Consider the following 24,160-nt stretch of genomic DNA (forward strand, 5'->3'; position numbering starts at 1 on the left):
CTTGGGCTCCCCTACCATAACACTGAAACTGAAGACTGAAGCTTACCAAATTAGAACCCACTTTAAAATCTCTGTGCAGCAAGCATCAAGATTCAAGAGCAAGGATCTCATTAAATTTATATAGAAAAAAAAATCTTTATTAAATTTATTCGGAATTCATAATTTTTTTGAAAATTTACTTCTTGTTTCGTTAACAATTTCCTAGTGATTTCTTCCGAAAACCTAACATTTAAATTTCTTAAGTGAACAATTCAATTGTTTAATATATAAATTATGTATGTTACATGGGGGGGGGGGGGATAAGAATATTAGGTAAAAAAAAAAAAAAAAGTTTTTTAATGGAACATAAGATACATGTATCACTTATTCCACGTCATTAAATTTGAAGGCATCCCTACTCATCGGCAAAGAAGACAGAGGGTGTAGGCCGAGAGAAAAAGCCGGCGAAAAAACTCTCGGTACTCTTTTGGTTAATGTGGTGGTGTAGTCATGGCACAAAAAAAGGTTGTTTTTTTTTGTCTTAACATACATTTTTGAAAATGAATTTCGCACATTTACTAAAGAAACCTAAATTGGTTGGAACATTAAACTCATATCTCGCTATATGTCGATACTCATGAAAAACTATTGACCCGATTGTGATTAAACTTGAACTGCTCCCTAAGTTAGAATACAAACAGGACATGATATTTAGTTTCCTAGAAATTTGTAGAAAAATTTACATAGAACTTTATACTCAAGAATTATCCAATTCCAACAATATCATATACATATCGATCAAACTAATAATAACTGAAGTATTTCCGAACCAATTCGACTTAGGGTCCTTCAAGAAAAGAGCGCACCAATTCTTAAAAGGCCGGCAACGCACTCGCGAGCCCTCTGGCATTGAGAGTGTCCATGGGCGGCGGTATCACTTTACATCAGGTGAGCCTCCTGCCCGTTTGTCCCCCGTTCTATAAAAAAAAAACTCAACATCTGCATACCTTGGGTGCCTTCTGTTTGATAGAAACGCAAATTCTCTCGTGTGTCATCTCTTTGGTGATGGTGATCCCATTGCAGTCCTTGATCTGGTCTCCGGGTCGCAGTCTCCCGTCTTTAGCGATGCACCCGTTCTTATAAATGTCTAGTACTACAGCTGCTGCACCCTGTCATTTCGATGCAAAAAGAAATAATTTGTTTAGAATGTATGCCACAAATTTTGTATGTAAAAATAACACGGTTCAATTGGCCGCTTTTTCGCTTATAAGCTTTGCCAGGAGTAAAGAAATGTGAAAAGTGGGATTTTCTTATGATATATTACAAGGACGTAAAATAATAATAATAAAGATACTTTAATTTCATAGATTAATTTGTTATTATACTCTTAAAAAACGGTAAAATTAGGTCTTAGTTTTCGAGTTTATGCGTTTCAAACATACAAAAATAACATCCTCTTTTTAGTATTAGTTTAGATGAATACTTACGTTTAGCAAAGTGTCGCTGCCTCCAAGTAGCAATATTCCTAACACTTCGTTGTTAGAGTTGATTTCTATCACAGTGTCTTGATTGGCTCTTAGCTGAGCTGTTGCAGGGTCAGCGGGTGGCTCAGCTGAAAATGTATGGAGAAATAAATTATTATATACAGTCAAACCTGGATAAGCGAGAGTTCAAGGGAGCACAATCTCATTCTCGCTTATGGAGGTTTCTCACTAACCCGAGTTTCTCGCTAATGCAGGTACATGGGTAGCGTTTCTCTCTTATAGAGGTAAGGAGGAGCAAGTACGAATGTAGTAAATATGTAATATGATAAAATTATGTGCATAATGTGTGAAATATATATTTTATTCTATTTAGAACTAATGTACTAAAAAATACCGTTAATTTCGTTTGGGTTTCTGTTTTTGTATTTTGAATGTTTCTCTCTAGCTCATAAATTTTGTCGAATATTGCTTGATCAACAACCGCCGCGCCGCGTATTCAAAGTACTGATGGACCGTCTCCAACGCATTTAAAGTACATAATATAAATAAATAAAGCCCGACTGTCGCTTATAGAGGTAAAGATAAGTAGCAGTCTCACTTACGGAGGTGCATAAGGGAAAAACGACTCTCTCTTACAGAGGTTTCTGTTTCTCGCTAATAGAGGTTTTAGGAGCATAAAATGACGGGTCCCGGCTATTACTCTCACTTATAGAGTTTTCTCACTTATCCAGTTCTCCCTTACCCAGGTTTGACTGTATATATTATCTAATTTGTCACTTCGTAATGAAAAAAAAACCAAACGAAAGGGGTGTACATTTCTATTTTACAAATCTCAGTATATATTGTAAATATATTAGTTTAAACTATTTTATAAATGTGTTTTTAGTTTATTAATTATATTAGTCGTAGCAAATGTAAAACGATATTAAACTATTGGCTTGGTACACTCAACTATAACAAAACAGAAGCATTACTTAATACTCTCTTATAAATTTTTCCTTAGTCCATCTTTTTCATGCACACATTCACTTAGGTTTATTCGTCATTCACACACACACATACAGTCATCACATTTATTTTGTTAAAACGTGTTAATTAAAGAAGAGCGAAGCTTCCCTGTCACAGCTTTTTGACTTAGAGTCCGCGCCACCACTGAATACCGATAGACGCGGCGCTAGCGAGTACCGCGGCGTAGTAATATGTTGCTAGTGTTAGGTGCAAGACTAATTTACCCCAACGTAACATAAATTAATATGAAATTCGCGAACTAGTCTCCAAGATTGGCTTCTAATGTTTTACCTATACCTACCTACGAATAAAATATAATTTCACTGTAACGACAAATTTAGTTCCAGGGTTCCCGTCGGCTGGTCCCGGTAGAATGCGACAGCGACCCCGGAGCCTCTGTAACGCGGCTTTGTCGGAACTACTCGAGGTGGTTTTAGTGGGTATTGCTCACCCAGTCTCTGAATAGCAGAGATTTTGGCGTGGGTCGAGTCCCACATACCCCTGTTCAGGGGATGCGCAAATCCATTTCCACCTCGGATATCAAAAAAAAAAAAAGGGTTCCCGTCGGCAATGAGTGGTGGCGCGGACTAGGGAGGCGTCAATCTGAACTTTATGTATAACTAGCAAACTCGGCGAACTCCGTTTCGCCACCAGATGGCTTTGTTTTATGTAACATTTCGTTTGGTGATCCCGCTTTTCTGTTGAAATTTTGACAGAATTTTGCTATAAACCTCACGGAGCCCGAGACCTTTCCAACGAATGCAAAACCGTGGAAATCGGTTCGTGCGTTCTGGAGTTATAGCGTCAGGAAGGAAAACCCGACTTATTTTTATATAGTAGATAACTAAATAATTAAAAAAAAACAATTGGTATCTGTCGTTCGGTAGTCCTTAAAACTTTGTCATTAGTAAATATATCAAATAGTTCAAATGTGCAAAGAATGATCTCAGAGAAAAATATATATTGAGATAGCCATATTTACGTTTGGCCGGCGAAGGTGCTGGCTTCGGAGCCTGACCGTCTTGGTTCGGCGTTTGACTCCCGCTGACACCTGGAATAATTGTAATGTCATATTTAGCTTAAATTGAATTAATACTTTTTGCTGACATAGACTCAAATTAAGATTATAAAATGTATTCTTAAAATAAAACTTCTTTAAATAAAACAGTTAATTATTTTTATATTTTAACTAGCACCAAAAAGGAACATAAAAGTGTAAATAATTATTGAATTTATATTTTCGAATAGATATATTAAAAATAAATAAATCAGTGGCGCTACAACCTTCGATTCAAAATTCTACAAGATTTCTGAATCTGTTTCATGATCATTTTTTAATCTAATAGGCAAGTAGGTGATCAGCCTCCTGTGCCTGACACACGCCGTCGACATTTTGGGTCTAAGACATGTCGGTTTCCTTTAGGTGTTTTCCTTCACCGTTCGAGCAAATGTTTAATGCGCACATAGAAAGAAAATCCATTGGTGCACGGGGATCGAACCTACAACCTCAGGTATGAGAGTCGCACGCTAAAGCCACTAGGCCAACAATGCACTATTAAAAATAATTAATTACCGGAAGTTCCAGACTCATCAGGATCCTTCATATTGGGACTGCATACTGTCAGAATAACCACACCTTCTGTCTGCTTCAGCTTTGCTGCGGCCTGAAAGCATTATGGAATAAAATAAATTCTTATTTCAAAATAAATGACAATGGCCCGGCATCTCACTCGTAGGAATTATTTCATTTCACGCAGAGTACATATGAGATTGTAAGTGTGATTTAAATTGTTAATAGCTTTCAGTCAGAGAAGGAAGAAAAACAGAGACTATATATAGATGCATGATTTGTAATTTTTCGCGTTTATTTTAATATTACATTTTAATATTTTTTGCGCTGTTGTCTTATACAGAATTATCTAATATATAAAATTCTCGTGTCACAGTTTTCGTTGCCATACTCCTCCGAAACGGCTTGACCGATTTTGATGAAATTTTTTGTGCTTATCCGGTATCTATGAGAATCGGCCAACATCTATTTTTCATCCCCCTAAATGTTAGGGGTAGTCCACCCCTAAATTATTTTTTTTATTTTTTAGACAAAATTTTTAAATTTTATTTTTTTATGCATTACAGCATTAACCCCTAATTTTCACCCCTCTACGATCAACCTCTATTTTTTATTATAAATGATATACATGGCAAAACGACGTTTGCCGGATCAGCTAGTACTATATATATATATATATATATATATATTTATATATATAAAATTAGAGCGGTACGGATAGAAAAAAATACGTGTCACTCTTCTTTGTAGACATTTACGGCTACACTAAAAGCTCAATAATATCTTGAAATAAAACGTAAAAATGAATATAGTTTAAAAAGAAACTATAAAACAAGCTTTAAAACTAAAAAGTGAAAAATAATTTGCCATTTGCGCTCTGTGCCATATTTTTCGTCTATCGAGCAACCCACGCTTTTTCACAATAAAACCAGTATTTTTTGTTCATTACCATTTTCAGCCTAAATTAGGAATTATTTTTCACTTTTTAGTTTGATGTGCTTTAAAAGCGTGTTTTATAGTTTTTTAAACTATATTTATTTTCCACTTTTTAGTCCTAGCAGCAATACGTGGTGTCTCAATTTAATCGTATTGCTTTGTGGACTTTAAAAAAATGTCATTGTTTTTTCGAGATAAACCTATGAAAATATTATATTGTCGCTGATTCTTATAGTGTACAAAGTTTGAATTAAATCTGTCCGTTTAAAGTGGGTCAAAATCGAGTCCGAAGGAGTCGGTTACATACATACATACATACAGGTCAAGCTAATATAAAGCGTGTAAAATAGTTAGAAATTTATCAGCATAAATAACTTAAAATATTAAACATTATTCTAAAATTACTTACAGCATCATAACTGCAGGTTAGAAGAGACTCCCTGTTAACAGCGAGGATCATGTCACCTATATTCATACCAGCCTGAAAAATGTATTGTTACTTTAAAAAAATAATCAAGTTCAGCTCTTAGTCAAGTTGTCAACGAGTCGGGCGAACAATTGTAATAATACTTGCTCATAGACTAATTATGAATTCGAACAATAATAATAATAATACAATGGCGTTACAACCCTATAGCTATTGACCGCAGATTGTCGATTCTCGTTTATTCAATTTTTTCAGAAACAAGTAGGTAATAAGCATTCTGTGCCTGACACACATTGTGGATTTTTTTTGCCTAATATGGGTTCCTCACGAAGTTAGCTGTCACCGTATGAGTACATGTTTTATGCGCACATAGAAACGTCGACGTCAGAGTTGAGAGATGCCCGCTTAAGACACAAGGCTGCTGCTCTTATAAGAAAAATTATATCTAACTCTACTCTACGATATACGTAGCAGTTCAAAAACAGCTAAATATTGGATCTTTACTGATTAAAATCTCGATTAAACTTTCAGTTATCCATGTAATAATTTCATTCTTTATCAAAACTAGTCTTGTAAAGTTTGAGAAATATGGTTTATTTTGATTTGATTTATTTTATTTTACTCACTTGTTCTGCTGCGCTGCCCTCTTGCAGATCGGAAATAAATATACCGCGGCCTGCCTCTGTGTGTCTGCCTTCTATGATCATGATGCCCAATCCCGATGGACCCTGAAAATTTAAGACATTTTATTTGAGACATTGCAAAAACGGTACAATTAGAATAACTAAGGAGCGCAACCGCCGGCCTTATCGCTTTGGAAGTCTCCAGAGGGAACCATTGTAAGAAAAAAAAAATCATGTGTCCAATTCACACGTGGTAGAAGTGAAACCTTCAAAAACAAAATTTGTATAATTAAAATATGTAAATTAGACTTTTTCTCTATCTAAATGTAGGATCTTTTCTTTAAAAAAAATATATTTTAATGTTAAATTTTTATTTATAACTTAATCTTTAATTTGGTAAAAACTAAAATAATAAAAGTTTGAAATAAATTCACAAGATCCAACGTGGGAGAAAATGAGATAGGAAGCATTATACAGTATATAAACTTTTAATTAAGTGTAGTACGAAGTTTTCACTTCAAAAAGTTTCTATAACTAATGATTTGTAAATAAAATTGATAAATAATCTAATTTTATAATTAAACTACTTACTTGACTTACTTATTTAATTTTCATCAAATCTGTTTTTTTATTTCAGAAAATGTTCAAATACACACTAATTTAAAGTTTATACACTGTATAATGCCTCCTCTCTCACTCTCTCTCACGCCAAATCCTATTAATTTATGTGTCTGTCTCTTTTTACTGTCGCTTTTTCCGTTGCATCCGGTTTGAAATCACAACGATTCTAAAGAAGTTTCACTTCAAAAATAGTATTAGCAGGTTAGCAAGGTTTTGAATGGCCTAGTTTCTTTGCTTTGATTTCTAGAATATATATCAGAATAATTATAAAATTTGTTCAACAACACACTCATTTTCATATTGTTTTGTGCCGGCGATGTGTTTTTTAAATCATTTCTTGAATTTTTTATAAATTGTTACATAAAATATACATTACCTTCTTTATAGTGATGTCCCGGACACCTTTGTAGTTTGCGAACCGGTCGTCCGGCTGAAAAAGTAAAATTAAAATAATCAAAATATTTGTACAATTATTAATGACGTGAAAATAATTTAATTGTATACTCTACTGATATATATTTTTACATCACTCCAATGATGGATGGATTTACTTAGTAAAATATGCGCACAAACTTATAAAAATAAATAAAGTCTAATTACGCTCTTTAATTTAATCCGACTCTTAATAGTGTAACGAGGCTTATTTAGTTTTTTTGTTACTGAATAAAAAGCTTAGGCCCAGGCGCTACCCTCGTGGTGTTAAAAAGCCCTAGTCGAAGGCTCCTTCTTAATGGTTTCTGCAGTCATTAAATTGTCTCGTGCACATGTTTATTCAGCTTATCATCAGCAAATATTTAAGATAATTTCTCACGAGGTATAGTATCTAGGTATATGCTGTATACTCATTACTCATACACATAGCTGAAGTTTAAATAACGTTTATATTACAAGTCTGAATATCCAAGAATAAAGCAGTCAAAGACATTTAATTTTTGCAGCGTCTAAGACAAGATTCACTTGAGATATATTTTTGAATAGTCTAAAACACAACCAAGAAAGCGTGGAACCCAGACAGAGAGATTCCTATCTTTGATTTATGCGTGTTCGAGTTTCCTAAGGGGAAATAATGTTTTGCCAGGAATAGAACAGGTTGCCAACTCAAACAACCTCCAAGTTACACTAAGCTCACCGTTACGGTTAAGGTATAATAAATATATAAACGTATGATAGATAATCTTATATATATAATTCTCGTGTCACAATGTTAGTTACCATACTCCTCCGAAACAGCTTGACCGATTTTTATCAGATTTTATATGCATATTCAGTAGGTAGGTTTTCATACCCCTAACATTTTATTTTTATTTTTTAGACATTTTTTTTTTATTTATTTTTTTATGAAACACCCCTAATTTTCACACTCTCCGTTCAACACCTATTTTTATTATTTAGTTAGTACGCTCTTTTATTGAACTAAAAAATGTTTCCTAGAAATAATATACATGGCAAAACAGTGTTTGCCGGGTCAGCTAGTTTTACTATAAATATTTATAAATTAGTAAAAAAATAAACAACGGAAGTATCTTACTCATGACTATAAATATTAAAAAAATTACGACATAATAATGATCTTTTAAAGCCAAGAAATCATTTATGACCGGAATTTAAATAACACGGTCTAATAAATAAAATCCGGCTTTACCTAACACAAAATAATTTTTAAATTTTGGTACAAAAATAATCGTTTATTATTTGTTATAAACATCCAAAATAATAGATACAATTAAAAAGTCAAAAAAGTCGGCTAATTTAATATTAAGTATTGTCTAAGCATTTATTATAGACTTCTCTGCCTTCTCTATTTCAGATATAGATTCATTTGCAAATGCCCCAGTATTGAAGTGTGCAGTGTGCAAATTAATGTGTGTACTAGTGCTACAGCTAGCTTTCTCTATTTGCAACCCAAAACAATTATTTCGTCAGGAAGAATACGAAGATTTTACGTAAACAAGCAAGAGTTCCCGCGATGAAATAGTTATGCATTCCTTGTAAATTAATTCAGTCGCAGTTAGAATAATGAAACAGTGTAATCTGCATAAAAGCATCGCAACTGATTAACATCTCACTTTGATGCTTTTGAAACCACTTGTATTTTCAAACGAATACTTTTTTAACACTGTAATGTTGCCTAGACTTATGAAAAATTGTGTAAAGTTTATAAATATACATTACAATCGATTTTGCTTCAAGATTCGTAACAAATCGCTCCAGTACCATGAGTTCGACAAAGTACTAAAGAACGTCTGTATAAAATATTTGTATAAGAACATATCCTTGGTGGTTTCGAAAAACAAAGTTTTTTCTTACAAACATTTGGTATCAAAATTTATTAATACATATTGGTACATATATGAACGTCTAGATTTAAAAAATGGAATCACATCTAGGGCTTAGAGCGGGCACGAAGAACGGGCAGGAAACTCTTTTTAATCGTTCTTATTAATATTAAAATATTTTAAATAAATTACGCTATCGTTTAACACTTTGCTAAGCTATGGTGGCAAGTTCATTATCAAGTTTTTCTACGGAAGTTAAATTGTTAGCAACGAGTGCCAACGCTGTAAAAATAGAATAATTGATTTACATAATAGACTATGTATGTATGTATTAACCTAATATTGTTATATACCCATGAATATACCACGAGTTTGACAAAATATATCATTAGTTACCACCACTTTAAGATTTTTCATACAAACATTTGAGGTCAAATCAAGTGAAATCATTCATTCCAATTAGACCATCTAAAATGGCACTTTTTAATGTTAAATAGAATATAAAGCTGATTCCAGTTGCCCTTTCCAAAAGGTAGTTTCGTATGGCGAAGAATGGGCAAGAAACTCCACACTTACAATACACAGTTTAAAACGTCATCAAACTTGGGTTTACTGAAATGTTATCATAGAAAAGCTACTGAAGTCAAAAACACATACTTTAAATAAAAACAATGAAAAAAATATGCAATTTAAATATTAATTTTTAAAATTTAATCACTTGTTACTTTAAGGACCGTAAAAAAACTTTTAGATTTCTTAATTACATAGAATCTATTAATAGTTGTTAATCAATTTTATTTTATATTTAAGCATTTTGTAAATTAAACAATCACATAATGTTGATTTCTTACCTTTTTCTTTTTTAAAGAAAATGTGCGTTTCCATATTGCCCTAAACAACGCGACTGGTTTATAATAATGTTCTGGATCCAAGCGTTCGTTCATTACAGTCATTTTACACTTCACTAAACATCACTCTACGTTCTCCACTTCACTTTAAATTGTTTATCCATTTGTCTATTTTTCATACACTAACTAAAGAGTAAAAAACACTATAGCTGTTGTAATAGTGATAATTTTAAACACTATTTTTTATGATTACTATAGGTTCCTAAGGGCCGTTTAGTTTAGTTGCTCTTCACTTAAGTACCACACACCACAAATAACTAACTTATATTTCGTTCTTAAGATTCAAAGTTAAAAGTAACATAGAGCAAGGGCGAAGGCAAAACGGAAAGTGGCAAAACATCATTTGATTAATTTAGATTTATAGAAAATTGCTGAAGGAGGCCGCGTTTATATCTAGCTACACAACTACTAAGTATTCATCTTAATACTTAGTAGTTGTGTTCGTCAATAGCTCTTTATCTCACAGGGATATCTCTTATGAGTATTGGTAATCTATAATTTGGCTATTGGTCAATTACCTAACAGCTATAATAATACTTTACATTCATCAAATAATGAAGAAATGATTCTAGGCGTGAGATAACATTTTTAAAATTTTAAACACGACCTATCCATACGTATCAGTATTCCAAATTTGAAAATCTATTCTTACCGAAGTCGTTCAATGCAACGCATTATATGATACTTTTAAAAAAAAGAACGCTTTATTGTACCTACTTTAATATAAACAGTGCCTGTATGACGTATTACTAGCGGTGGTAAAAGCCATTGATAAATCTGTTTACACAACTCGAGTTACTAAGTGCAATATAAAAGGTGCTCTGATAGCCCTACTTAAAGATAATTTACTACATAGAACATTTTATGATTATATTTATTGAAGTTTTTAATTGTGGATTTTAAACACATATTATGTTACTGATATAAGCAGTTTAAGGATTTTAAGGATACTTCGAGAGTATGAGAGTTTAAGGATTCTGATATATCATATAAGCATTAGAGAAAATTTGGAATTTTGCAAAATAATAGCAACTTAAACCATCCTAAAAACCACATTTAGTAAAATAAAGCTGTAATAAATCGATGTTAATATATTTTTATATTTATAATAAAGAGAAAAGATTTGTATTTTTGTATGTAAGTAACGACACTCTCAAAAACTACTAGTCCGATTTCAAGAATTTATTTCACCATTAGAATGCTATAGTATCCCATATATGAAAACAAGGCGTGTGAAGCCAGGGCTGATTCCTAGTAGTTTATAAAAGTTGTTTGACTGAATTCAAAGTAATGACCTCGTTAATATAATAACAATTTAGTAAATTAATAAATCACTTAATGAGCGAAATGAGTTGCGATTATAGTCTATAAGATCTTACATAATATTTTTTTAATTTACCAATTAGTTAAAGTTTAAATTTATTTTCTATATACAACGTAGACAATACTATATATTTGTTCCTTACTTTTATGTGGTTTTCCTTGCTTGTTTGTAATTTCTATGTTCTCTAATTTAACCGATGTGTGTAATTTGTTACGTCATATTTTCTGGTAATTTAGAGCATGCATGTTGTTTAAGAATTATACATAAAATAATTGTGTATAATATAATATTTAAATTAAATTAAAAATTGATTCAAAAATCACGTTAGGTAAGGAAAATATAGGCAATACATGTAATTTTATTTAGAATTTTGTTTTAAAAAACTATGCATGTGCCCCAAACCCCAAACAGCCATACGATAGTCCTAGATGGACTCTATTGGACTCTATGGATGGAAATACTATTAAAAAAACGGATTGAAAAATTTTAGAAAAGTGGCTAGAGGGTAATTTAAAAAAAAATCCAAAATGGCGAACATCTCGAAAACTATGAAACTTGTACTAAATGTAAAATATATAAACATAAATATATTTTGCTGTACCGCCACAACGTGTCCTATCCGCAGTTACTATATTATTCATTCATTAGGATACAATCTGTATATATTATACAAAATAGAGAAAAAGGATTTCGGTATAATGTGTAACATCTTAATAATGTGAGTAGAATTTATGGCGTTAAGTCTTATGGAACTGGCTTTTACTTAAAGGATCTAAAAAATTGTTATGCATATGTATTTATAACGAATAAAGAAATTTTATAATATGTTGGTTGGGTGTATGGTTGTATAAACTATATACCCGACGTTGTTAGATTTAGAAAAAACTAAAATAAGTATCATGGACGCTTTCTATAATTATTTGTATAATTCATAGAAAACGCGGTAATAGTAGTTGCATAAATATTTTATTATCATATCTTTTGTCCTTAAAATGAAATAATTTATTTATGTTACTTTATTGAATTATATTACTCTCGTTGATATAAAACAGTATTTTTCTCAACAAATCTTCAGATTATATATTATGTATTTAAAAAAAAAAAAGATCTAATTAATTTGAAAAATATTAACACCGGACTATATTTTATTGTTTCTAACTTGTATTGAAATCAATAATATACTAATTAAATAGAGTTTAAATTCTAATTCTAATTAATGACCAATTATAACGTGTTTGCGAATTAAGATACTCTTCTGTATAACCTTAAGAACTTGCTAATGAACGCTAAATTAAAGATACAATTATTTTAAATGAGTCATATTATATGATCGCATCTAACTTCGAATTAATTACATTTCTTATTAAAACATTCAAAGACTACGTGAAAATTTTATTAAGAGTCTTTTGAATTCTCGACATATTTCATTTATAATTAAATTTAATTATTTGATACTAATGAGTCCCTTAAAATTATAATTACAAGTATAATTTGAACTTGAATTGGGGACCTGCGAAATAGTTTATACAATTTTGCTTGTATGTATAAGACTCCGCCTTTGTAACATCGTTACAATTCAAATTTAAAAATAAATATTAGGTAAGATTGAATCACATATTCATGTATTTATTATCAATTATCAGACGTTTTTGACAGAGACAACTCTTCAATATTCTTAAAATATTTCAGGATTTTATCTTACTAGTACTTCCTTAAATTTTAAATTATAAATATATCTTCATTCACTTGCTTTTTAGTTTGATCTAAATTTATGAAATGTATATGCGATACTAGATAATTAAGAGAAAATATAATAATGAATAAAATATAGTGAATATATTTAATATTTGTCTGATGAATTAATAAGTAAAACCATGAATAATTCAGACTCTATCTTAATTCAATTCAGCTGAAGGCACCACCGTGTCATTAATATAATGCATTTAATTTTATTTGGGAAAACCGTGGTAATTTATTTGCTAAGACTTAAAACTTATCTACATAATTTACCGGTTTAAGTATAGAAACATAAGTCAAGACAATTATTTCCTTGAAACTATTTTCCACACTTAACGTAGGAAAAACTGTGAAAATACCACGCTAAATTGTAATTGAAATGAAATGTCACTTTAAATTTTCTCTCTTAAACCAAATGGTTACTATTTTGTGAAATATTAAATTCTTTGTCTCGACGTTTTTTATAATGTAACGGTAATTTGAATAGTTATCGTAGTAGAAAAGTGAAGATAGATTTTTCAATGGCACTCTAATGGCATTTCGTGGCCATATTTGGAAGCTTAGGCATGAATATCGTACAGATTAGATAGACATTGGATGCGTTTCGGGATTACCTATCATGGTCGCATAGTGGTACCGGCATACATATTATTACATATAGATAGTTAGATAGTTTGATTGTTAGGATATATTTCACGTTGTATGTAATACGTATAGATAAGGAAATTCATGTAAAGCGTGGTTGGTTTTGTAACCAGAACATCAGTGTATTTTAAGAAATTAAATAGAAATATATTTAAGCCAGTAGTTCAGTTTAATAAAGTTAAAAATATTATTTCCGGTATTTACCTTCTCAATACTGAATCGCTATAGTATGGTTTATAAATAAACAACAATAGGTTTATTTTTAAAAACCCCGAAGTATAAAGTTATTATTATTCGATGTTACTTTTAGTCGATAGTCTAAACTATAGACAAGACTTGTTTTTATAAATTTTTTTCAAGTTCTTAATGATGCTGATTAGTATTACATGAAACCTATTGGGCCTATGAAATTGTTATTGGCCCAAAAAGTTTAGATTATTAATATAGATTATTAAAACACAACATATATTTTGGTAGAATGGCGCTAATAACAATGAATGCATTATTGTTCATTATACAAGATGAACATTAAACATTCTTGAATTGGCAATCTTTATACCAACGAATATCACATTACCGATGTTACATTACATCAGGTTTAAAAGTGTCAACAAATCACTAATAATCACTTTATACACTTTGCACTAAACGTATACACACATAGCAGAGCGTCTCATTACTAAGTACCTACATATATATTTGTACGACATTGCTAAAAGTAAGATAACATAAAGATTTAACTTAATTTATTACATAAATCAATTTGAATAAACATTCAATTACCAACACTATATTGTTACAATAAAGTGTAAATTCGCAAAAACGCAAAATATCACATACAACGCTTTTCACACACGCGCTAAGATAAACACTAAAAGTGTGAGTGTCGTTGTAAATTAAGTTTTATCACATCTGTATAAAGTTTAAATTAAATCCTTCTGTAGCGTAGGCAAATTGTATGGAAATCAGCAGCGTTTTAATAAATGTAACCGATAGAGAAGGAAGATGACGTATAATATAGAAAAGAGCGAGAGGTTGACAAGGTCAGCCTATTAGTATGAGATCCTATGGTATAAACAGATAATCTTAATTCAGCTAATGTTAAATAGGATGGATTAATTATAACCAATTTCTAAATAATACAAATATGTTAACTAGAAAGTTATTTATATTAATTTACATATTGTAAATTAACTCTTTGTTATAGCTTTGTAAAAAATATATTGAATTTATTAATTTTAAGTGGTTGTATCTATTACGGCGTTAGATGTATGATAGCGATAGTCCAAAACAAAGACACCGACGCGGCCGACGCGGGTACACACACACACTTATGTTTTTTGTATCAATATTTTTCGTGGTATTAGATCTTAATCAGCCACATATGCTCAGTGACTATAAATACATACATAGAAGATTTAAAGTCATAGTAATACATTTTAATGCTTTCAATTAATTTTGAATATTATATTTATAATATTAAATCTTTTGTGGCCTACCGAAAATGTAGAGCAAAAGTTAAAGCTAAGGTATTTGCTCTGCATCTTCTAGCGCATTTACCATGGAGAGTGTTCAGAGGAGTTGTTCGGATAATACCTGCAGCTGAGTTTCACCATCGGACGTCAAGGTAAAATACAATTCGTATCATCTAGACGTCCGTCGTGCCACAACTGAGCGTTGCTTAAGGCAGTTTCTGCCGCGCACCACCGCTATGTGGTACTGCCCACTGAAGTATTTCCGAACCAACTTGACTTGGGGTCAAGAAAAGAACGTACCAACTCTTAAAAGGCCGGCCACGCACGCACTTGCGACGACTTCTGGCAATGTGAGTGTCCATGGGCACTTAACATGAGGTGAGCCACCTGTCCTTTCGCCCCATGTTTAAAAAAAAAATATTTCATTCCTGTCTGATGATAAGTGATAAGAGACAATAATTGGGAAGTAAAAAGCATCGCAATTTAGGAGGCTTAAAACATTTTTGCAAAGATTATGAACAATTTCCTCGGTTGGAAAATACTCCATAGTAAGGCTGATTATTATAAGATCCGGACAGTCGAGCTTATACAATTTGCGAAAAGACAGACTCATTACGTCTCATCAGAAATCGTCACTGGAATTGCAGCAAATGAAAGTGACTAAATATATAATTTGGGTTTATAACGCCTTTTTGAGACCATAACTGAAATGGCGATCTTCGAGGACTTTTTAACCAAGATATCTATATATATAAAAATGAAACCCGTTTTCCGTTGTCACGACATAACATGAAAACGGCTTGACCGATTTGTCTGATTCTTTTTTTATAATATTCCTTGAAGTACGAGGATGGTTCTTACGGAGAGAAAAATTAAAAAAAATTGAGTGAAAAACTCTAAAAACAACACTTTTCTATATTCCCATACAAAATATTCGTATATATAATATTTAAAGGCAATTTGAACTTTAATACCATATCATAAAGTTCAAGTGTTAGTGGAGGGGTTCCGGGAAGGTAAATTTTTATTGTTGTTAATATTTTTTTTTTGTTGTATTATCAACTTTCTTTTTTTTATCTTACTAGCTAGACCGGTGTCCCGAATAGCAGTATTAAAAAAAAATAAAGAATCGACTGTTAGGCGGTACGATGTTCGCCAGGCCAGCTAGTTTAACATAAATTTAATTAAACTAAACTTGACTAAATTAGTCAAAATATCTCTTTTAGATGTCCTTGTATATTTTTTATCCACTTAGGTCTTTTTAGTTCCTACAAATAATAAAAAAACTTATAAATTTATGTATTATTTGGATCTACAAGCTAATTATTTTTTATTATACTAATATTTGTCATATAAATAGGTATTTTCGTTGACAGGAATATGATGAATGTGTGTTAAGTATTTGAGCAATTTGATGACATTGCAGAAACCATATATATTAATATCCTTGAAAAAGCTTTGCGAGTTTTGGTAGGCGTTTAAGAAATATATTTTATTATAATTATTTCATAAGAATCTAGTAACAAATATGCATGATAGGTAGCACCAGATGTTATTGAGAGTTAGATGTTATGCAACTAAGGATATATGTAAAATATACCATACTACAACTAAAACCGTGTCACCAGTCGCCTATAAATTACGATATAAAGTGCTTTCTCACAATAATTATATCGGTTTCAACTAATTTAAAAAAAAACTTACCTCTTCTTCGAGTGCTGTAGGGAACTGCGTAAGTGGTTTTACAGCTACATCTTCTAAAGCAGCTTTGCGTCTATAAGAAATTTTATATTAATAGATATTTTTTGCGTATTTTATCAGAATTCATTCAAAAAACTCATATACATTTTCTTGTATATAGTTGAACAATACTTTGGACTTTTGGATTTGATAATTTTAATAAACTATAAAAGCTTTAAAGCTAAAATTGATTTTCTACATTATCAATAAATTAATTTTTAAATGCCTAACTGTCTTGAACAATTAAAAAAAACAGCTCTCGTAAAAACTCCATAACTTCCTATAGCAATCTCGAGTTCAACTTGCTTTTTGGTTCGCTCGATCAACGAATATTATGTATTTGGAAAATACGTACAAAATGGTTACGTTATTAGAATTTAATTATCGGCTTGGGCGCTTTCACTCATAATCTATGATGAAGAGTCAGTATATTAAAAAAAACTACAAATTATTTTATAGTAATAATTTAACTTTAAAACATCGTAATATACATTCTTGTAAAACCCACATCGTACTCTACTCTGAATTTTGCGAACATTTTTATAATAAATCTGAAATGTACTCAACAATCTGAATTGCGAGGTAAGCCATTATTTTCTTCCAGCGCGAGCGATATCTTTTCAAACCAGAAATGCAATCTTTCTATAAGCACCGCTCGGGATCTTTGTATTCAACGTTTGAATACCCTCTCATTACAAGATTATCGGAACTTATAGGATTTAGACTAGAGATGTTTGGAAACATTTTATAAATTTTTTTTGAATTAGTATCGATTGCGAGGAACTAATAAAAAAAACACGTGTGTGTATTTATGTACACGCGTTAGAAGTTATACTTATTTCGCGTAACAAGATAAAAATCTTTTTAAATGTTTTATCTTTCGCCTTATTCTACGTCTATAGGAAAAACGACACTAACAATAGAAAAAAGGTATTTAATACATTGAAAGTTTTATTATAGCGCATTATCTAGTTAAATATTACAAAAAAATTATTTCTAAATAATTAAAGAAATGGACATTTTTTATTTTAAAATGTTGACTATCCTAACTTCAGGGTGTCGGTTTTATGTGACGGTGTGCGCGCGCATCGTAAAAATTTACTCTCATGATTTTTCACTTACGCGCCAAAAGAAGTATTACTTCAAAAATAGTGACACTAAACCACAAATAAGCTACAGTAGATCTACTAAATAGCTTAAGTCACTTGCAGAAAAAAATTGTGGGTTCGAAAGAAACAAACGGTGTAGCTAAAATATCATAGGAACGCAGGTAGAAAAGAGTCTGCTAGACATGTATAGATAAGACACCCATGTATTATTTATGATAATGCTTAGTTTTAGCACCATTTACACATTTTCTACAAATTTTGTAGTTACTCAAAAGTGACATATTCCTGCTTTCTTTCATACCTCATAATTGGATTTTATAAGCCAAGTTCTTTATTATCTATATGAAATATTTGTATATGTACAATAAAAGTTTGCTCAAACTTTTATTTTATAATTCAAGATTTTTGTGTTTTTATTTATATCTACTTCACATATAGAACTTAACATTACCTTAATTTACTTAACATCAACACTTAACATACAAGACTATATGTGTGATAATTACCTCAAGAGGATGAATTTGTAAACAGGTCCAAGAAGTCCCTTTATAATAGCCGAAGCGTTGAGGTGACATCTTCCGTGTAGAACTAGGCCGTTTACCTGGAGAAAAAAAAAATTTTTTTTTTATAATTATTGGTTTCCTGAATATAGTTTTAATGAATATAGTAAAGAATAATAGTGACTTTCAGCCATTTTAAAAAAGTTGGACTAAGATAACAATATTATTTCCATATCTTCTAGGTCTAGGTCTTGTATATAAAAGATTCTCTTTGATAGTCAAGTCAAGTCAAAATCTAAAATTTAACATATTTATTCATCTAGGGAACTCAATGTAAACTTATGAACGTCAAAAAAAAATTACACAATTTATTATCAGAACAAACCACAGTCGTTTCAAAATATTTAGCTGATAGTTATCTATGGTTTGTCTATGTCTATACTAGAAATACTAAGTACATTTATCATAGACTTATAAATGAAGTCACGGACAGTGTTACATATTATACATTTTCATCAATGAATAATGTTTCAATCAAATTGCTTCAACAAGAATAGTACCGGCTTCCGAGCCAATTTTGGATAAGGTTCTTAACTTTACTCTGAGGGATATGTTGTAGGTTAATAGCGATTTAAAATTTATTTTAAGATATGCTTGTGTATTTTATTAATTATGATTCATTATATTGTAAGACTCAGTTTTTTTTACCACTCCCGGAAACACAAAATATGCAAATAGTCACACTAAAGACAAAAACAAATTAGTTAAGGAGGTACACTCCTTTTAATCTAATTTTTAATTTTTTAATTTATTCCTTGTACCTCTAAGGAAGGTATTGTATGGAGATAACATTTTTGAAAAGTAATACTTTCATATTAAGGCGAAACGAAGTTCGTAGCTGAATAGTATCTGAAGTAGGCAGCTTACAGCTAGTATTCAATAAAGTTCAATCAACAACATTAAGGGAGACTTCCCTGGCAGTGCAGGCTACAAAACACGTGGGTCGAATTTTACATTTTGTACGAAGGACCTTATCATAATTAAACTGTTGTCCGGAGCGGAGGTTAATGTTCTGTAATATGTATGTTGTTTAGTAATTTTTTAATAGAAGCAATAGCCAAAATTTACTCATGCAGTCATCACCTCCATTAGTTTATTTCATTAAGAGTTTGATAGAGAAATAACTAAACAATATACACGCTTATTTACTTGTACCACACCTCCTATATTTGGCTTCGATCCAAACATCGTGGTTCGTGTGCATTTCTCGAGATCCGTGTTAATGTATGTGAATGCACGTAATTATTCAATTGTTAGTCTTCCTTTGAACAGTTAAACATTATTACATTAAGGTTGGTAAATCGGAACTCTGTAAGGGTTATGATACCGCTACCTTGGGAATACGTATGCCACTGTGTAGCGAGCGTTTATTCATATTTTTTTAAGTATGATAATACGATACTACCAGTAGGTACACTATGTTCTCTGTGCTGTGGAAACATATAAGGTGCAGAACTCATTATATAAATATTGGACTAAAGAAAATTATTTTCGTACATAAGATTATATATACATATATTACTTTGAAAAAGTTTAAAAGTTTTACGCTACGTTTTACAGACAAAGTAGCAGACTCATAAATTATATAAAGATCTGACAACTACGGTCCGTACTGAATCAACAAAAGACAGTAGACGAGTCTGAAAAATTTGGCCAATCATTCGGTCATTACTCCTGAGCCATTGAGTCATTTGTCTTATTCGCGCGTTTATTTTCATTCAATTTGGATACATGCCAAATTATAGTCAAGGTCATTTTTAGTTCACATTGAAAAAAATACCTTTACTTCCATTTCCTAAAAACCATTTTCCATTTTGCATCTCGTCAAATACATGTTATTGTTATCTTGCTCCTTATATGTACGCAGGTATAGAGTATATTGCTGGTACAACAATAAAACATGCATTAGCACTATTTCACAAAATTTCATGAATATTTTCAACTTATTCATTTATGTCTTCGCGTGTTAGATATTGAGCGAATCAAATTCTTAAAATTACTCTACATTCACAAGTATGGGACATTTTTGAGGCTAAAATAAAAAAAGATATTCTATAGCCATACTTATCCCATAGCAACAAAACGTCTAAATGGCGGGAAAACCCGGCACATCACGGCGCATGCGCCAAAGCGGCACTATCACAGATAAGTAATAATTAGAATGTGCCATAGAGATGGCGCGAATCTTACGTGCATTCCTATTGGTCAAAATAATTTATGGAAAACTCTCACTCTTTGAATTTTGCTTGTATTTAAAAAGTTTTCTTTAGAATGTTACCATTTTGGTTTTATAACCTTAATATAAAATCAAAGTATAAAGTACGTCGTTATGCGCACGTTTGAAGTTTCTAATTCACTCGCAATTTATGCGAGAGTATGAGGGTAAATACATTATGTTTTGCAGTCATAAATTGTATTGTCTTTGAATAAAGCGTGTACTTTAGGCGCCCAACTTTTAGATACGAAGTAACGATGTGTGCGTTATGCGTATACTTTGCCTTTGAAATGCCCGAATTACATAGGCGTAATAAACGTTCTTCATAATGTACCTACCTACATATTCGTACAAATTTGAAGTTATTCTCACATTTCATAAAAATTGCCAGTTTAGACATTTGTCTATATAATAGATGCAATAAATCTAGAAAGGTTTACCTATTGATTTTTATTATATGTACTTATATTCTATGTACTTAATTTGCTCGGACAAAAAAAAATAGATAAGCCCTTGGGCTTACGACGTTTTTATAGATAGATTTTTGAGTTCATTAAACGTGTTCTGGGGATTTTAAAATATTTAAAGTGTGTCTATGAAGAAGACAGCTTATAAAACATCACAATTCGTTTACAATTTTAATGGAATTTCAAAATAGCTTGTGCTAATGAGGTTTTGTTATAAATAGTATATTTGTTTTAATTTCATAACAGTTTTGTTAGCCTGAATTTAAGGTGATCTTCGATACAATGAACGTCTTTGAACTACTGTGTAACAACGTATCTATTTCCGTACACGTGGCTGCGCGTGCGATTGCTATTTATATACTAGTACAAATGTTCAATGCCTTAATTCTACTATCCACAGACTATATAACAAAAATATGGCAGATTATAAAACGTAATATTTATAGTCTATGAAAAATTAATAAATTCCAGTAATGGTTTCGGCGTCGTTCATTTTTATTATATTTGCGTTTACGACTAACTCGCCTAATTAAACTGACATAACGATATTTTATTTTCTCATTTTGATGATATTTCGTACCATTTTGTCTATGTTAAAATTATGCCGTAGTGCAGTTTGAACTGTCACTAGTCCCTCGGTTGAATTAAGAGCAGGTATTACATTTCATTTGTTAACTTTAAAAATTCTTTACCTTTCTTGAAAAAATATGAGGTCTCGATATTTCTACATGTACTGTGCACTACGATGACGTCATACCCTGAAACGCGCTTACGAAGTTATTCCCGCCGCTAAGGATATAAATAAATATAATATACAATTTCTAGACTTTAGCTACTGGGGCTTTCGCGCCGACCAGTATTTAGACTGATCGTGGATCCTCCCTTAGGTTGGAGGACCAGTACACCATTCTTTTTTTAATAACCGTCTATGAAAATATCAAATCACGTGACATTTTGAACGCTTAATATTTTGTGTTACCTATTTACTACTTGACGAACAAGTCCTCTTTTTAATTATAAATAAGGATTTTAAGTTTATAAATTTAATTAAAACATTTATGTCGAGTCGCCGAACGTTTAAATACATACTCTATAAAATATTCGAAAATATATGTTGAATTTTATGCGATTTTCATAGCTTATTTTCAGAATTAATGTACCGTAAAAATCCGTTCATATATTTGCTTCTGTGCGATGAATCAGACCATCGATAACAATAGAAAATGGGGTAAAGTAGAGTAAAGGAGTATGTGTAGCGAAAGAACTGGGAACTTTACGTTTGCAAATTATGTCACGAGACAATTTTATTATTAATTATTAAATAATACTTTGTGTATAAAGGCTAACTTTTACTATATTTGTTAAGCTTATTTTTTTTTTACCTACTACTTCCGGAAATGTGGACAATTGAACAGCAAATCGGGGTCCAATTTAATAATAACTAACTAATATAATCTTAAATTTAAGTATAGTAACCAAAATCATGTCATAACTTTAATTGGAACTCAAAAAACTAGAACTATGTTAATTTAATCTAAACCTACCAAAGTTCAAAAATACCTTTCAAATAATCGTCCACGCCTTTCTTGAGCTGCAATTTTGTGATGTCTCAGAAATCATAAGCTACACTATACCCTTTACCGTACGGTGCCTGTTCGTCTCAATTAGATTGTTTACACATAGTCTACCTACAAACTCGCTATTCTTGATTTATTCCTACAATAACACATAACTTTGTATTTACCAAGCTACTAGCTATGTCGAGAAATTAATATATTGTAGTTGAATGTAACAGGATCTTGTGACGAACAATTAATTACTTTAATTTCGATATTAAATATAATTTTAATTAGATTTACTGTATAATTGTGATAATGTATACTACGAGTATATGCGGTATCAAATGGTATAATAAATTTTTGTTTCTATAACAATAGCTATCAATGGATGCATTATTTCAGATAATTGGGAAGATTACACCCTTATTTTATATTAAACAAATTCTTTGAAGTCAACAATAACGGATTGGCTTTCTGTTTAATATAACTTAATTATATATAAAATACGGTTTAAAATAAAATCTATCTTTTTGTACGATTTTATTACATATTTTTCTTTCATTAAATTTTGTCGTTTGGTGGTAGATGATAGTGGTTGGTAAAAATATAAAGTAATACGTTAGTTTTGTGATGTTTCTATATCATCATACTTTCGTATTTCCAGAAACTTTTTTTTAATTGAATTGATAAATCTTATTATATTAATTATTAAATATTATTCTTACTACAATATTGTTTTATTGGGCAGCAAGCCAGAGTTCCCTAGGCCTTATTTTCTAGGTAATTCGTAACCTTAACTCATATTTATTAAAATACTCAACTCCATACCTCCAAGATCTCGTCTCCAACTTTTACAGGTGGCGAAGATTTAGCAGCGGACCCAGCTGGGTGTATCCCGCAGATGAAGACCGCCATCTTACTTCTGTCCCTGTGGCCGGCAAGACTGAGACCAAGGCCGTGTTTGGCAGATTTCTCCAGTTTGCACACGATAATACTCTCGCCGAGCGGGCCATACTTCTTTTTGATTTTATCTGGAATAACGAATTTCGGTTAGTATAAAACAAATGCAATCCAATTTAATTCTCGGCCCGGGCTGAGTTTTAAACATTATGAAAAATAAATAAATCGGTGGCCTTTCTAGGTCTGGGTCTCAGATTTCTGTATCTGTTTCATGATCGTTTGTTAATCTTATAGGCAAGTAGATGATCCTCCTGTGCCTGACACACGCAGCCGTAGACTCAGGCAAGCCGGTTTCCTGATGATATGCTCCTTCACCGTTAGAGCGAATGTAAAATGCCCAGTGCCCACATAGAAATAAAGTCCATTGGTGCACAGCCGGGAATCGAACCTACGACCTCAGGGATGAGAGTCGCACGTAGAATTCGCTAGGCCAACACAGCACTGCTGCTTTAAACACGTGACCCGAGATTAAAAAAGCAGGGAAATATATTTAAAGTCCTATTACCAGTGGCATGTATGTTTCAACCTCTATTTGGA

General features: G+C 31.5%; 1 protein-coding gene across 2 annotated transcripts in view; it reads right to left on the bottom strand.

Annotated features, from left to right (window-relative positions):
- LOC125052935 overlaps window positions 1-24,160 on the bottom strand; it is a 101,025-nt gene that overhangs the window by 3,337 nt on the left and 73,528 nt on the right. For both annotated transcript variants that reach the window (XM_047654026.1, XM_047654027.1), the window contains exons 25-34: window positions 23,492-23,694; window positions 18,369-18,463; window positions 16,718-16,787; window positions 7,025-7,078; window positions 6,031-6,132; window positions 5,387-5,458; window positions 4,045-4,135; window positions 3,454-3,522; window positions 1,467-1,591; window positions 987-1,148 (exon numbers count right to left, since the gene is read on the bottom strand). In XM_047654026.1, coding sequence (XP_047509982.1) covers window positions 987-1,148; window positions 1,467-1,591; window positions 3,454-3,522; window positions 4,045-4,135; window positions 5,387-5,458; window positions 6,031-6,132; window positions 7,025-7,078; window positions 16,718-16,787; window positions 18,369-18,463; window positions 23,492-23,694 — 1,043 coding nt within the window. The remainder of the gene's footprint in view (window positions 1-986; window positions 1,149-1,466; window positions 1,592-3,453; window positions 3,523-4,044; window positions 4,136-5,386; window positions 5,459-6,030; window positions 6,133-7,024; window positions 7,079-16,717; window positions 16,788-18,368; window positions 18,464-23,491; window positions 23,695-24,160) is intronic.

Source organism: Pieris napi, chromosome 10, assembly GCF_905475465.1.
Source record: "Pieris napi chromosome 10, ilPieNapi1.2, whole genome shotgun sequence".
NCBI lineage: Eukaryota > Metazoa > Arthropoda > Insecta > Lepidoptera > Pieridae > Pieris > Pieris napi.